The sequence below is a fragment of the Acanthopagrus latus genome, chromosome 21 (genome assembly GCF_904848185.1).
Source record: "Acanthopagrus latus isolate v.2019 chromosome 21, fAcaLat1.1, whole genome shotgun sequence".
Lineage (NCBI taxonomy): Eukaryota > Metazoa > Chordata > Actinopteri > Spariformes > Sparidae > Acanthopagrus > Acanthopagrus latus.
Genome location: NC_051059.1, coordinates 15,151,259 through 15,167,932, shown reverse-complemented (window position 1 = coordinate 15,167,932; position 16,674 = coordinate 15,151,259). Strand labels below are relative to the sequence as shown.

General features: G+C 39.8%; 1 protein-coding gene and 1 long non-coding RNA gene across 7 annotated transcripts in view; one reads left to right on the top strand and one right to left on the bottom strand.

The window, feature by feature from the left end:
* Positions 1-11,489, top strand: part of LOC119010810 — a 51,318-nt gene extending 39,829 nt beyond the window's left edge. Inside the window, exons 4-5 of the long non-coding RNA XR_005072064.1 lie at positions 9,749-9,912; positions 10,537-11,489. This is a non-coding gene — a long non-coding RNA (uncharacterized LOC119010810). The remainder of the gene's footprint in view (positions 1-9,748; positions 9,913-10,536) is intronic.
* Positions 1-16,674, bottom strand: part of pde1cb (phosphodiesterase 1C, calmodulin-dependent b) — a 99,043-nt gene that overhangs the window by 58,632 nt on the left and 23,737 nt on the right. For 4 of the 6 annotated variants that reach the window (XM_037083293.1, XM_037083295.1, XM_037083294.1 and 1 more), the window contains 2 exons: positions 16,480-16,530; positions 11,526-11,691 (listed from right to left, as the gene is read on the bottom strand). In XM_037083293.1, coding sequence (XP_036939188.1) covers positions 11,526-11,691; positions 16,480-16,530 — 217 coding nt within the window. Of the gene's footprint in view, positions 1-136; positions 1,057-11,525; positions 11,692-16,479; positions 16,531-16,674 lie in introns of those variants that run through there. The other 2 variants (XM_037083297.1, XM_037083298.1) reach the window with 1 other exon arrangement.

Genomic DNA, 16,674 nt, shown 5'->3' with positions numbered 1-16,674 from the left:
TGCTGAATAAATAGAGATAATTTCACATGTAAATATCAAAAGCTTAATTCAAACTCAGATGTAATTCACACAGATGCACACAGACAGTATTGCTTCACACACACTTGTTGAAAACAATAAAAGTGGTTATACTTACAGTCCCCGGAGCCTGAGCCAAATCTTTTCAATCTGTTCTGGCTGGAGGTACTTCAGGGCCGTGCTTTCAAACTCCTCGATCTCTTTGGTAGGAGACTCCATGTCTGAGGCTCAAACAGATCCGGATGTGCCAACAAGAGATCAAAAAAAAAAAGTTTAATCCCTCTCAAGTGTGAGCGGCGAGGAAGAGGAAACACCGAGCGAAGAGAAGTTGCGATGTGGTGGAACCCAGGTTGTGACCGAGGTTTCCTCTTTCTTCATTCACATTTGCAACCACAGATGTGACAAACCAGCCGTCATCCTTCCTTTTCCTCTCTTTTCTCCTTTGTTTATATGAGAGCGTGTGTGTGTGACTGAAACTCAGTAACACTCAGTGCAGTGCAGTGCTCAAGCAGCTGTGACAGTCATGAAACAGCCCAACTGTACCTCTTTCCTTTCTCCCTCTCTCTCTCTCTCTCTGTCTCTCTCTCTCTCTCTCTCTCTCTCTCTCTCTCTCTTGCTCTCTCATTCGTTCACTTCTCTCCTGTGTGAGCACAGGGGTCCTGGAGCCTTGCCATGCTCTCCCAGCAACAACGGGATGCAGACGGCAGGGCAGCTCAATCCGGGATTAACGCTCACTGCCGAGCTCTCCACACAAGAGGGAGGGAGGAGAAACACCACCAGTCAAAGAGAGGGAGGAGTCTGGCTGATAATGAGAAACCATGTTCTGTTTTCGTCCGATGGAAAACCAGAGGGAGTGAGGGAGGCAAAAAAAATAAAAAAGGGAATGGTGCGGAGGAGACCTTTTGGAGAAGATGTGACAAAGGTATGGGTCCCCTGCACTACTGTAAGAAAATATCTGGTTAAATGGGACCTTTCCCCGTGAGACACTGCAATAATGACACAGCTTTTCCTTCCACTTGTACACATTTGCATATTTCATCGGGAATGTAAAGACAAATGTCGCCATGCAAAAAAGACTCAGTATGTGTATGTAGATCATCACATTTGCCTTAGCTTAAGTTCTGAAAACGTAGATAATACATGTGCCTCACAACATATTAAATGTCATGCCAGAGAGGATTAAATAGCGTGCAGACAGTGCATTGACACTGATTTAACTGAGATTACTCTGATCCATTGAGCACATTCAGGACCGTCCCATATTCAAATAAAAGCATTGTAAGACATGAAATAATATTCTCTCTTTTTTTTTCTTACTCTGTCTACACTGTCTACATCAAAAAACTGTGTCGTCTTCAGTCCTTTCTTATTCATCCAGTCAGATAAATTGGCACCTACAGGGCTAGTCTCAGATTTAAGACTGTTTTATGGGACCCACAGCTACATAAGCCATCACGACGCACAGATTCCTGCATATATTACGCGTTTTACTCCATCCATTTGAGAGCTGCATCGGTAATTGCTGAAAAAAACAGCGGGCGCTGAGTGCTCTGGTATCTGCTTTCATTTCAAAGAAGGACATTTTCTTCTACATTGTTCAGACACATTCTAGTGTCTCTTGTTATTAACTTAACCTGAACAGCATTTACGAATTGCAATAACCTCTATGAAAGGTGCTTTACAACAAATTATTGATTTGCTATAATAAACAATGGTGAAATGCACCTCCCTGAGCGATTTCAACATTTCCAGCTCCCTGCTGAACAAGAGACACTACATCATATTGCTATATGGTGATTGATAGAAATATATTCTGCAAAAACCTCACAACTTCTTGAGCCTTTCCTGCTGTTTTCTCCCCACAGTCTGCTAAACGTCTAGTGAAAACCAATGACAGCATACAGCTCTGTTCTCTCATTTACTGCAGGTCCAAAACTTGCAAGGATGACTCAGTCCAGACCCTCCCTTCTCTGAGCCCCCTACCACACTCTTAGGGCTTTCAATTACTTGATGCAGGATGCAGGGATAATGCTAGGGCGCCACCTCAAAGAGGCTCCCCCTTTCATCTGCAGAGATGGGTCCTCAGCGAGGAGGGAGAAGGGAGGCCTGCCTGAGTACCATGAGGCCTGCTGATGTTCTCTTCAAAGACGCACTTATCTGTGTCTCTTTCTCTCTTTGGCTTTTAGTTTCTTTTACTTTCTTGCTGCCTTTCTTCAACTGGCTCTTCATGTTTATGTCCCTCTTTGCAGAGGTATGCTGGTCCTCAGGAGATCTGGAGCCACAGGCAGGATTGACAGGTCAACTTGAGGGGAAACCACAGCTTTAACTTCACATTTCACCACTTGCTGTTCACAGGTTTACACCCTCGGGACCTGCTGTACTGTGCCATATCTATGTGCAAGTGTGACATTGAACATGGTTGAGCCTGGTGAGAAAGGTTCTGTCAAAAACAGTGCAAGGACTTGGAAGGTCAGTGTAGGCTGCAGTGGACTCAGAATCGAGTGTTTCTTCAAAAAAGTAAAAATACACAGTGAGTGTTGACTAAAGACTGTGGTTGAAATTGTGCAACTACAAAGACAATGTAGATAGAAGTTTTCAGCTGGTGACTCTTGACTGGAAGGCTGCGAGGATCAGATGGTACTGACCGGGTGCGGAAAGAGACATGATGTCTATTTTTCAATTATCTCCACACTATCGCTATTCAAGAATGTCAGCACTGGCTCAAGTTGCAAAAGCCTGGATTACATGCCATAGAAGTCCTACTGTTACAACACATAAAAAATGTTTGTGTGTCGTGTTTCTTAGTATATCAGCACATGGTGATTATGGTATTGATGAGGTAAGGACAAGAGTGTGTAAATGGCAAATAAATTATGGTATTTGATTTGGCTGTGTCTGACAATGCCAGTAACTTTCCAAAACTGACACTCACACCTTCACCCTTTCACACGTTTCAGCAGGTATGAAAGTAGGTGGTTTTGCGTCTGACTGCCGATCAGACACAAAACCATTTTGAAATGTTGTACTTTGGCAGCATGTGGCGTCCTACCTGTGCTATCTGTTAATGGTCAGCACTCTGTGCTATCAGTGTCCCCAGCACTATCTGATGTCAAGTAATAGCTGATCAGCACAAAATAATAATTTAGAGCAATTTACAAAGTAACTAGTAGCTTTAGCTATCAAAAGTAGCAGAAAATGGAAATACTGAAGGAAAATACCTCAAACTTATACATATGTTGGTAGCTGGTTGCATTCCACCACTGGTTAATCTCGACTTTGAGACAAAGATTTTTCCAACTATCAGTTGTCACTCATCTGGATTTACTATTGATCTGTGTTGGTATCAGCTGTGAAAAAATCGGTTGAACCTTATCACTTAGGACCATATTTGAACTTCTATTATCTCTATGATGCCTTTCTCTCTCCTTCAAATGTGGCCATTCAGAACAGCTATAATATGTATGCCATACGTATTTGCTCACTTCTGAATCCCAAGTTTCAAAGGTTCAACCTGTGAGACAGTTGATTGTTGAGTTTCATCCCGGACTCTTCAAATGCTGATGAGAGGTTGGTGGCCTGCCCAACCTATAAACCCAAAGCGTAAGTATTTGACGTCATAAATGGCATCAATGACAATTTATGACGTATGAGGTTCTTGAGATCTTGGGTTGGCCCAGTCATAGGTGAAGATTTCAACCACTACCCCCTAACTCTGTTCTGACAGCCAAGTGGGTACCAGAACACTTGCGGTTAAAATTGAAAATGGGTTGAGGCCATTGCTTCTTATGTGGATCTCTCAGTAATACTTTATTGTCCGACTATCTTCATTTCAAAACTTTTGATTATATTCATACAACAAGGTCTAAAATGACTGAAGAATTAAATAGAAAATATTTCTAGCATCCCATATTCACAAGGAAAAAAGTTCTCTGTTGCATAAAATACCAAGATGAAGAATGCATTTTTGTTGAGAGAGATGTGTCCTGGAGCCTTGTACCAAAGGAATCTCGAATTAAACACCTTCCAGAATAAAAACAAATTTTAGCAATGTGGCTGATATGAAGCAGTGAATGGTGAAAGGGACTACACAACAATGTTGAGCATGTAAAGTAATTTAAATGTCACTGTTGCACAGGAATCTAACTGCAAAATTGAGAGTGATAAGAGATCTGAAGGACAAATTCAATACATGTCCACATAAAGAATGCAATATTTGTCCCACAGTCACATGTTAACATTCAGGCAATATGAGGTGAGGTACATTTTGCAGATTGTAAATACAACCTTTGCCTTGTTATATAACAATACTATATGTCTGAATGAGTGATTAAGGAACAGAATGGACTTTACACATATAGCTAGCATTTTATTAAATTTCTAGAACTGTTTGTTTCCCTACACATAATGACCATCAAAATATGCCTCAGATTAATTACTATGACAAAAATCGCTCACAAAAAAGACCTAATGAATCAAGTCTGGGGAAAATGAATTATTCGTATGACTATGACGGAGGGACTTGCTGGGGATTACGCTCTGCTAAGGTATTCTTGTCAGTGTGCTCGAGCTCACACATTGAAATCAAGACATTAACAGCCCCGGCCATTTGGAGGTACATGAAAAATTCAAATCTCATTTAAATTTCCAGGCAAGTCGATAAGGAAATCTATGCATCAAAATACCAATCGCCTTAGCGGTAATGACCACATTTTGGTGAAGATCATCCATCACAAAATATGATTTCCCATCTACACTTCATTTCTCTTTTTGTATTGGATGTAGTGGAGATAAAAGGGTGGGTGGGAGAAAAAGAGGGCACATAGCCAGAAAGCTACATTTATTTGCAGAGTGATGGAGGTGGAAAAATACCCCAGAGAGGAAACTTCCTATTACTACATCCCCAAGAGAGATCCCTATAGGTCAAATGTGATGCATACAATATCTGAACTGAGGGATGAGGAGGCAAGCAATCCAGCTCCACCATTTGAGTGACACTGAGTTGATTTACGTCAGAATAGGCTTTGGTCCAAACTGTTACCATGGCATGAAATGAGGTTGTGTTACTCTCTCTCTCTCTCTCTCTCTTTCTCTCTCTCTCTCTCTCTCTCTCTCTCTCTCTATATATATATATATATATATATATATATAGAGAGAGAGAGAGAGAGAGAGAGAGAGAGAGAGAGATTGACAATAACTTAGTATTCTGATTGTCAGGATTACCGTCTGACATTCCTGCTCAGGCCCAATGCTCCTCCTCCTAAAGCTGTAATCCCTGAACCCTAAAGGATTTACTTGTCGGCACCTGGTAAGTGTTTAAGTGTGAAGTGTGCAAAGTGCAAAAATGGTGGCAACAGGAGTGGGACAGCACTTTGCAACACTGCTATATTAAATATGAAAACATTTAAAATAAACAGGAGAACACATACATAAATAGAAACATATTCAGTCAGTGATTCTCATAGTTATATAATGTCTCCAAATCTTATTAGTTGTTTCTGTTATTTCATAAACTGAGTAATTAAAAAAAATATCAGCAAAAATGCAAATAGGATACATAAGAACTAATCAAATATTCATCATCATCAAGATTATCATTACTTTCTTTTAACATTTTCAGGGTTCCCCTGGTAACTATGGTAACACAGTATGTAACGCTGCTACGCAACGTTTTGTGGGTAAGGCTAAATCTGCAGAAATGCAGATTTACAGAGTGGCCATTAACAATTTGACAGTGGAACCACCCAGAACCAGAGTGTGTGAGTGAGAGTGTGGGCATTGCAGAGAGACATTAGTTTTATTAACAAAATGTCAAATGTTCTCACCAGCACCTGGTTTACTTTAACTACCTGCCGCTCACGCTTAACAGGTAGATTACAGTAGGGTGTCTGAGCCTGTTAGCTGAAAATGCTCCATAGTTCCAGGAGGGGTTGGCTGAGGACATTAGTGACTGCTGTTGGGACGTGATCACATAGTCTAAATACAGACTGGATCACGTACAAGGAGCTAAAAGCAGCTTAAAGGTGTAAATAGTTGTTGCATTGGTTGTTGTAATTGGCAGCACTAAAATCCATTTTGGAAAAGGTATTTTAGCCAGTGTCAGTATTTTTGTATAGGGTGTATATTTTTAGACTGGTAACATACTGTATTTATAGTAATGTATTGATTTCTAACAAACATTTTCAAAGAATTTAGCCTTTAAATGTTTTTAGCTTTGTGATTATTGTTTCCTTTTTTGTGTGTGTGTGTGTATCTGTATCTAGGTGGCTAGCTTCTGGAGACAAGTGATCGTGTCTTTTGGTTACATCTCCTTCCAACTTCTGTCTCCAGTGAATTATGGCCACCATAAAATAGTCCAAGATAGATGATGATTTTCTGCCCCAGAGTTCACTTCAGGGTCAAGGCTCAGAAAACATTATGCTCACTCTAACTCACACAGCTCAAAGTGACAAAAAACTCACAGCAAATTTATGCCAACAAACTCTGCTGCCCCTCTCTAAGTGTCTTCCAGCCAGTAACTGCTCTGATCCTATTACTATATTAACCCAACAATAAGATGTGTGCAAAGCCCAGAAAGAGGGGACTACTTATGTTATGGGTGAGCGGTTTGCAATTCACATACTGTATTTAAAGGCTGCTGTGTAGGCAAGAAGAACAAAGTGTTATTGAGTGAGGTCAGGATTTATGAGGTAAGGGTGAGGGCAAGCTCAAAGAAATCCCCTTAATGTATGTTTAGCCTATTTGTGAATGCAGAAAAAGAAAAGAAAATGGGCTGATCATATCACAGCAAATGTCAATGCCAACATACACTTTAGCCATGAGAAACAAAAAATATTTTACAATATTTGGTTTACACTTGCAAATGATATTCATTTTTTGATTTTTAAAATTCTGTGCCCTTCAATCCTTCCCCAACACACCTGATTCAAATGAATGGGTCGTTTCAGAGGATCTTGATGACGATCTTTTAAATCAGGTGTGCTGGGGCAGGGAAACATCTAAAACATGCAGGGCAGGGAAACAGGAACAGGACGCAGAAAACATATTTTATCGGGGAAAGGTGGTAGGCTGCACACAAGTGAATACCAGTATTGATTAAAGCAGAGCTTTGAAGCTTTACATATCTACTTCTTACCTGCAGTAACAGGAAATGTTTGCTTTAATTCTGCAAAACTCTGAACTCTGGATAAATACTCTATGTCTATGGGGCTTTGACAGAGTCACAGTTCATAAAAACACCGGCCATTCTCATACAGTATATAGCAAAGTGTATAAAAGTCTAATTCAGATATTTGTCGTCATTTGGCAGACAGCTCTTTAACATCATAACTGTGAGGTCACGCCTCAATCATTTTGATGAATAGCTCTGCCATTTGCCCATGTGCTTCCAGTCAGACTGGCCAGTGGAGGCTCATTAGTCAGCTAGTGAGGCTAGTGATGGAGGTCGTTGCTGCACAGTGGATGTCAGCAGGGAATCTGTGAACCTGCAGATACAGCCAACTGATGGGTCAGCCTCCAAAACTGTGGGCTGCCACGAAGGAGACAGCCGCCTTAATCAACTGCAAAGTTCACAGCGGCACACAGCATCCAATTAACCAGCAGATAAATCACACAGTTGACCACAGAGTGTCTGAGTTTCAGCTGCATGTGTGCGTGATTGTTTGATTCCAAGCGTGTCTGTGATGATTCTGGTTACTGCAGGTCTTTTTTTCTTATAGCTGTACTGTATCTATTTCTGTTTGAGTTGACAAAGCAACAATTTGCTAAATACAATTAAAAAAACATGTCTGTGGACACATGGTGAGTGAAAAGGTTGTTTTGTTCTCAAGAAACATTTGTCGCTTAAGGACTTCTGCTTTTTTCATTAATTTCAGTTAATTATAGGATTTGGTGCATGTAAAAGTTCTTCAAAGCTAAAAAGCCAAATGCCGCAGCAACAGAAAATACTGTTTCTGAAGTACCTCAAACACAGTAATCCTGCCTTCAATACCATAACTTCTTGATATCACACAATGCCAACATGTTGCATATTTGCATAATGTACTCAAAGTAGAAGCAAAGCTAACTGGAAGCTGTTTCTGTTTTTCAGATGCCCACCAGATTGGGGCAGTATTAGACCAGAGTTCACGATCTATAAAGAACTGCCTTTTACCAACAACCTCTCTCTCTCACACCTTGCCTAGCTGTTTATATTGTGCTTTACTTCCTCTTCAGGTCTTCCCTTTACTTTGTTTACATGCATCTCACACTCACGGACTGCAATTCATTAATCAATCAAACAATCTTTTCAACTTCCAAGAGCCAGGCTCTGACAAATTGGTTCATCCTGTTTAATTTATAGTTACACAGGTTATCTGATATGTTTGAGACTTCTGTTATGCCATGACAGTTAGGTTGTGGCTGGTGTGCACTTGGCCAGGTTTAGTATCATTTTGTTGGGTCGGTGCTTAAAGGAGCAGCACCATATTTTGAAGCCTATGCCGGGTAATACATTTTTTGTCGCAATCTGAAAAAGGAAAGCGTTTGCGCAGTGTTAGGCATTTCCCATTTTGGGCGCATTTTTTAAACTTTTTTTGTGGTTGACACTTGCCAGTCGTTGTCAGACAATTGTCTTCACTGCCCTCAGATCAGCTTGAAGTGAGAGCTGATGGAAATTATGGTGAAGATTTTGCATGCAAATCACATGCTGATATCTCAATGAAAATCGTTTAAATGTTTGTCAGCTATCACAATGGAGCCAATCTAATTAGATTTTACAGCATCTAATGTAAAATGTAAAGATGAAGTTAGTCACTATTAATTTGTCGAATCATATATAAGTTGCCATTGAGAATTGATGGTATAATGTTACATTTACAACTAATATTATTCACAACAAATAACTAGTAAACTTACTTTTAGAACTGTCAGTTCATAGTTGAATAGTCACTGAATAAATAACTAGGTAGGCTACAAGTGCCAACTTGTAAGAGACTTTGGGGCAAACAATGACAAAGTAGTCTGTTATACACAAAAAAAAAAAAACCCTGTGGGAAAAGCCCATTCAGTAACCAGCCCAGCAAGTGCTTTAAAGTGCACAAAGCATCCTAATGAGCAGAAACAACAGCATGACACCAGCCACACAGATGAGTCAGCGTGTGTATATACACTAATGGCTGTGTATTGTTTTCTGTGCCTCACTGTGTGACTAAATATGCATCGGATTGTCTTGTAGCAGCTGTAATCCTAAAACAATTTCAGCAGCTTCTAGTATACGTATCTGAAGTGTTAGGCAGCTATTCAGCTGAAAGTTACAAAGATAATCAAGGAGATTTGTAAACTGAGGGATGACTTGAACACTGCAACTGGCCTAGCACATTCAATTAGCCTTTAGGATACTGGAGGGAAGCAGTCTGTGGGGTTTAATCAATATTGTGGAACACTTTAAAAACACAATTAAATCTTTTGCATTTCGCCACATTTGCCAAGACCTCAGCAGACTTCATCCTTCATCATTCCCCAGTTTATAACAGTCAATGGCTGCTGTCCTTTAACTCCCTCACTCCTGCCCTGACCGCCACAAATCGTGTGATCCCTTTCCATTGTCCAATACAATCCAATTATTATCGCCTGGTGTATAGCAACCAGCTATGGCCTCGGAGGTGACACGGTGCTCACATCATTTTATGGATTACTGCTAGTTCTGCGGTCATTTAATCACCTTGTACCATAAATCTATCCATCTGTCATTCAGTTGTAGATCCCCGCTACTCCCCAAGGGTTTGCCCTCTATTAACCACTGTTGGTGGCCGCAGACTCCCCCGACCTTCGTGGGACTTCCCAGACAAACACATGAGGAGGAAGATGTGCATCTGTTGAGGAGTGTAAATGTTATGATATTGGATGCAATAACTGAAGGTGAGGTGGATAAAGCTCTTTTCTAGAGCCACTTTTGCATTGCAGGTATAAAGCAAATTCATCAAGCACAATCACTTCATCGCTAGTCAAAAGACTTCTACGCACAGCATGCAATTTCTGTCACTTGGCCTCTAAATCAGCACAAAACAAAGACATAAATAGTGTGGGATCATGGGAGTTGTTGTCTTCACCGTTAATGAACATTGCAAATAAAAATCAATCGAGTTAATCTAGCAGATTTAGAACATTGGAAACATTTAGGATAATGTAGATTGTTTCACTGCAGAAATGTTACATGTTTAGTTTTTAATACACAAGAAGCTGGTGGATGGGGTATTTTTAAAGCATACTTTATTTTTATTTAAACTGTTACTACTGCTGAAATTAATCATTCCATTCTCACTAGGCAGTTGTGCAAAATGTTCAGCCTCAGCAAAAGATTGAGAAGCATTTGGCTTAGGCTTGGCAGTTTTTTCTCCACCCTGATTAAAAGCTAAAGCTCTGTTTTAATACATGACACTGAAATAAGTCACTGTCTCTGTGGACAAATGAACTGTTTCCTCTGTGGCAGGTGAGAGTGCTTTTAGCTGCCCTGTGCTGACTATGTTTTTCTTTCAAATCTAGGCTGTAGCTTTCAAATGGAGGAACAGGCTCTGTCCAGTCAAGTGGAAAATCACTTTCTCCTTGTCACTACCCTACTCTGTAAAAAAACCTGGGCCTGTTTTCTGGAGGGAGACTATGGCAGAGAACAACAGCACTGTAATTTGAGATAGCAGGGAGAAGGACCAGAGAAGAAGCTTGTGTTACTGCAGTGAGACTTCAGAAGGAAGGAAGAGAATTGGAGATTTTCCAGAATGTCTATACCAAACAACCCACAAATTGTGAAAATGTCTTGCTACATAAAATGGCTTGCTGTGACTCTGTGTTCTATTTTGCATACAATCAAAATCTTGTTATCGTGAATTAGGTGCATTTTTAGTATCCTGTGACAAACGCTCACTTCTCGCCACCTGCGGCATTTGTTACGGCCTCTAGAGCCATCAAGGTTAATTGGAATCAGGCGTTAAAAGACGTTCAATATTCTAAAAGTGACAACAAATTATGTTAATGGTGGTTTGAAGTCCTTGTTATCAAGGTGGAATCAATCATGCCAGCGTCCCTCGAGGTCAGCAGCCATACATAGCAATTAGCAATTTGTGTGTGTGTGTGTGTGTGTGTGTGTGTGTGTGTGTGTGTGTGTGTGTGTGTGTGTGTGTGTGTGTGAGGAATGTTAAATGTCAGACAGAAGCTTCTCCTCTCAACAGAAAGAGGATGGAGGATCTACTTGAAATCTTGCCAACTTCATAATCAAGTTCACATTCATCAGAGGCCAAAATAACTAAATGAAAAACACTACAGAATGATGTCTGATTCTATATGCTGCACATTTCCTTCCCTACAAACCATAAGGAATATTGATTGAATGTAAATGAAAGCCATCTAAGATAATGAGCTGGACATGGCTGTCGATGTCCCACTGAAGCCTGACACAGGATTTACTCCATTAAAATTAACAAGGTCTAAACCAGAACATCTTTTTTTTTTTTTTTTCTTGCAGTCTGACAAAAGCAAACCTGATAGCTGTTTTCTCTGTGGCATCTGGTTCATCTGCTGCAGGAAGATCGTCTGCCAGGATCTCTTCAGGACTTCGAGGGTCATTCAGGAGGGGCTTCTGCTCTTTCCCTTTGATCCCCATCCCTGCAGTGATGGCGTTCCATAAAGCACTCTGGGACTTCGAGCCTGAAATATATAAAATAAAAAAACAAAAAGAGAACATTTTTATGGTGTAATAGTCATTTGGCATAGTGAATCAAGTTTTCATTTGTTTAACAGGTGGTATTTTGTATGCTTTTTTTTTTTTTTTTACATTATTATCCACTGGAGGAACTGCACTTGGCTGTCACAAACTCAGTAAAAGGAAGTTAGATGATTGAGCACCTTTGTAATGCTGCCCCCATGTGGGTGTTTGCTGTCAATGTTAGTTTAGCTTTCAAAATGATAATAATAATAATACTAGTATAACTACCACAAATGTCTTACTTTTCTCTACTCTACTTTTCTTTACTCTAACTTTTCTTAAAAGGAACCATTGTAGCTCATCACATTTTAATAAACTAAGCAATCACAGATTTAAGTTGGTTTTGTAAGGTATGTGTTTGTATTATATTGTTGACACAATAGAGAGCGCAGCCTGGAATATACTGGCAAGATAACAATTGCTCAATTAACCACATTTTCATTTTGAGAAGTGGGTCAAGTGATAAGATCTCATGTCAACAGGGTGTGTGGGTGGATCATGGTTATTATCAGGGAAGTGATTCCTGATAAATTTCAACTTTGATGTCTAAATACCTGTCCCATCCATTTTAATCAGCTGGTCAGAATTCTTAGCTAATATCTCATTAACTCAGGGTTTAAATATCCTGTAATACATTGATTGGGGTCAGTAAGTTGGAAAAACCATCAAGCCAAGGCTAGACTTTGAAAGTACATAGCTGGTAAACCCTGACCCCTCAGTGAATCGTTTTCATCACATGTAACTACAAGTAGCTACTTCATGTCTCATTCACCTGAAAATAAACATCTAATATCATATTGAACATATACAACAAACACAGCCATTGCTAGCACAGACAGCTATCATGCTATCTTTGTTAGCATTCAGAAATTCAGAAAAGCCAGCAGCTGGCTATGGTAAAAAGCGCAAAGCTAAACCAACAACATTAGTAGCGGGCCTGCTAAATGTTTTTTTTTTTTTTCCCTTTTTTTTTACCCACAGTGATTCACAGAGAAAATGTGAACAGTGTATTGGACACATAATGATATGATGTTTTGCATAGAGCTTCCACAATGAGAGCATCGTTGACTCTGAAGATGAAGACACGCCAGAACGAAGTGGAGGCAGAGGCCGTGGACGTGGGAGTGCGTCAGGAGCAAATGTTCTCAGAAAAGATGACTGAAGATGTACCTAAACTAGAACATTTCTGGTGCTTTTTCTCCTGATAAACGCCACCTTCAACTATTTGTGTTTGTACAGTATACTGACCAGGTATGTAACTTGGACACACAAGTGCCCTAATCAGAATCACATTTCTTGCTGAGTAGTTTTTCACAATTTGAATTTGTGTTTTGGTGCATAACAATAAACAAAGAAGTTGAGGACTATGTTTTGATCGCGTCAAATGCTAGAACTATTCCTTGTTTTGCATTATTTCTAACCTGGTTGAATAAAGTATTGAAAATAACAACCAAGCTATCACTGTTCTTACACTTTACATGATGCACTGATAATAACTAAATTAGGTAATACTCTTGTTTATTGATTTTTTTGGAACACATGTAAACAACAGTACAAAAATAGTATACTTTTTTTATCATTTAGACAATATACAGTACAATGAGCATAAACAACTGTATACATGAAGGACGTTCAGAGGTTATGAACACAGGTCAGTGTTGGCCAACAGGTTAAGCTGCTGATTCGGTGCTGTTGCAATCCTTTACAGTTTCGGCAATGATCGTCCTGTAGGAAGAATAGCACAGTTGCTTATCTGACAGTAAATACAGCTACTCAAGGGCCTTGAAATACCATATTACTTTACAACATTACTTTTCCAACTCCTGAACTCCTGTGACTGAACATTGATCATCTCTTCAATGATTATCTCTAAGACAACACAGGACCGTTGCTATGTGAGAAAAAAAAGTAATAATAGATAGTCTGGGGGTTAGGAGGGTGATGGGACGCGTATGTGATAGGTAGCAAGCAATTGTTTGAAGGGGGTGGTAGCTGCACTGTGTGCAGCATTTATTGTCAATGTTTCCTACAATTTTACTGTGGTCAGCTGACAGTGAGATCATGAGTTGAAATGCAAAGTCTATTTGTTAAAAAATGTCTTTCTATCATGAAATAGTCTCAAGCAGTAGGCTTACATGTGACTGCTAAGACCAGTACTTGAAGTATTTACCTTAATGAAATGATGCCATTTTTTTTGTATTGTATCCCTGCTAAGGAGCACATTCGAGCACATAAAGCAAACTAACATGATATGAAAGAAGTACATATATGAAATAGAGTTGTTCCTATTCCGATACCAGTATCAGAAATGCCTCCGATACTGCCGAAAATGCTGGCATCGGTATTGGCGAGTACTGGAGTCCAGGCACTGATCTGATACCACCTAATTTATTAGAAATAGCAATCAATTTACCGGTTAGCTCCGTTACCTCTGACACAGTTCTTCTTCGCTGCTATTAAAAACAGTTGCCCTGTGCTCCCATCGGCAGCTGCTGTTATAGCGGCGTGAAGAAGAATTGATCACCTGACACCTGTAGACAAGGCGCTAACGTTGACGCATCTTGTATTTCACACTGGATGCTCCCACCAGTAAGAATGTACATGCAACATATGCAAAGAAGTAATTTTGAGGGATGGCATGAGTGTTGCAAATTTCAACACCAGCTACTTAATCAAACATTTGAAGACGCGTGACGCTAAAGAGCACAATGAATTTACCAAAGCTAAGGGGAAAAAGAAGAACGAACTGCAGCAGCAAACTCTTGAAACTGCCTTCCAGCGACGAGATAAATTCCCCAAAGACAGCCAAAAAGAGACAAAGATAACCAACAAAATTTGGGAGTTTATTTTCCTGGATGACCAACCTGTTTGTCGTCGAAAATATGGGATTTGGAGCCAAGGTACTGTTTGCCAGGTCATAAATATATCTCTGAAACTGCACTACCCAAATTATATGAGACAGTTAGGGAAAACATTTTGTGTATGCTAAAAGACGTGCGGGCAATCAGCTTTACCATGGACATTTGGAGCTACATGTGCCCCATGTTTTTGCTAAGTTTAACGTCACACTGGGTGATTTTAAGTAATTTAACTGCCTTTTCATTTTACAATATTGTAGCTGCACTTTAATTTTTTTAAAATAATTATTCCTAGATTTGTTTTGTTAAGTTGCTTTTGCACTACTGTTTTATACTGTTCTATTTAAAAATAAATGGCTTCCATCTGCTGTATTCATTCATCTTTTACAAAGGCTTTAACCTGAGTCAGGCCTTACCACAATGATAATCATATCACAGTCATGCAGGCATAGTATTTTTTTTTTTTAATAAAACACTGGTATCAGTATCAGCACTGTATATCGGCTGATACCCACAGCACAAGTATTGGAATTGGTAATGGGAGGGAAAAAATGGTATCGAACATCTATAATATGAAATGTGTCCATCAGAGACACATGTTACAGGTATAACAGTCTGATCGATGTTCCTATCAGCATCAAGTTACATTCACCTGTCAGATAGCAACTGAGCAGAAATAGTGGAAACAGCAGGACATGGATTTGCTGTGAATTGACACTTCGAAGGCTGGAAATGAATGCTTCCCTTTCATGAATAGAGGACACAGAAATAGGCAACATCAGCAGATTTGTTAAACGTCCAGTTCAAAGTCTATATGAATAAATGTCACATAAAAACCATCTAAGGTCATCTGCTCACAAATACAATGCAAACTATATCCTCAGATATATGCAATCTCCCCATGACCTCTGAAGTTGACCTCTGAAGAAGACCTCTGACTTGGCCTTTCACATTTATAGCACTCAAGAATTAGTCCCGCCCTCACATGCAGCTCTTCTGGCTACTGTCCAAACAGCCCAGGGTTAGCAGTGCATGTGTGAACACTGCTATATGGATTAGATCCAAAGTACATGTAAACGTTGGCAGGCCTGTAAACAGTAACGTTACATGTAAATATGTTTAATATGGCAATAGCATATCATAGCTAGCTAGCTAGCTATGACAGGCTAAGTTGATTACATAATGCAGAGTAATAATACATTTCACCCACACAAAACAAACCAGCTCATTACCTGTCCAACGGAGAAACAGTTACCACGGCATCCATCTTCAGGCCATCAACTTCATCAGTTGTCTCCACCATTGAACAGTCACTCCAATGTTGACTCTCGATTCACCTCTTGAGCTTTCCAATTTCTCTTTGTTTGCAGACTTCTCCTGTTCGATCTTTCTTATTTTGCTCTGTTTGGCAGTACAAGCTGCTGTAGGTACAGCTGGCAATGAAAAGTGTGTCTGTACTTTCTCTGACATTCTTGTCCAAAAACAATGAGCTCACTCCGCCACAGACTCTGGTCATGTGCAATTAGTGATGGGCGGAGTCAGCGAATGGTGGGCGAGTAAAGGACAGACTGATGGACAGGTAGGCTGTCTCTACAATATCTTCGGTCCACTAAAAATGGATTGGATGAAGTTATTACAGCCCTGTCGCTGCCATTCACCATGGATTTTTTGTAAACTTTTTTACCCGAAATGTTTTATATTTTGATAGCTGTCTGGATGTTAAGAGATTTTAAACAGACATGATAAAAAATGCTTCTGAACAGAATTACAAACCCCAGCTTTAATTTTGAAATGAATTTAAAGGAATTAATTTAGCAAATTGACTTATAACGAAGGAAGCCTAACACAGAGTGAACATGCAACCTAACTTACGTGCAAAACTGGCTTGTGGTCTGGTGGAGCTTTCTGCATCTTCATTTGCCACTGGAAAAAGACAGATGGAAGAGAAGACAATCAGGTGATGCCACTTATGTACACAGTTATCAGTGACTTTATATTCATCTGTAAATGTTGTTTTGTAACACACACTCACTCTGTGTTGACTACTTCATTTCCCGATATCTATTA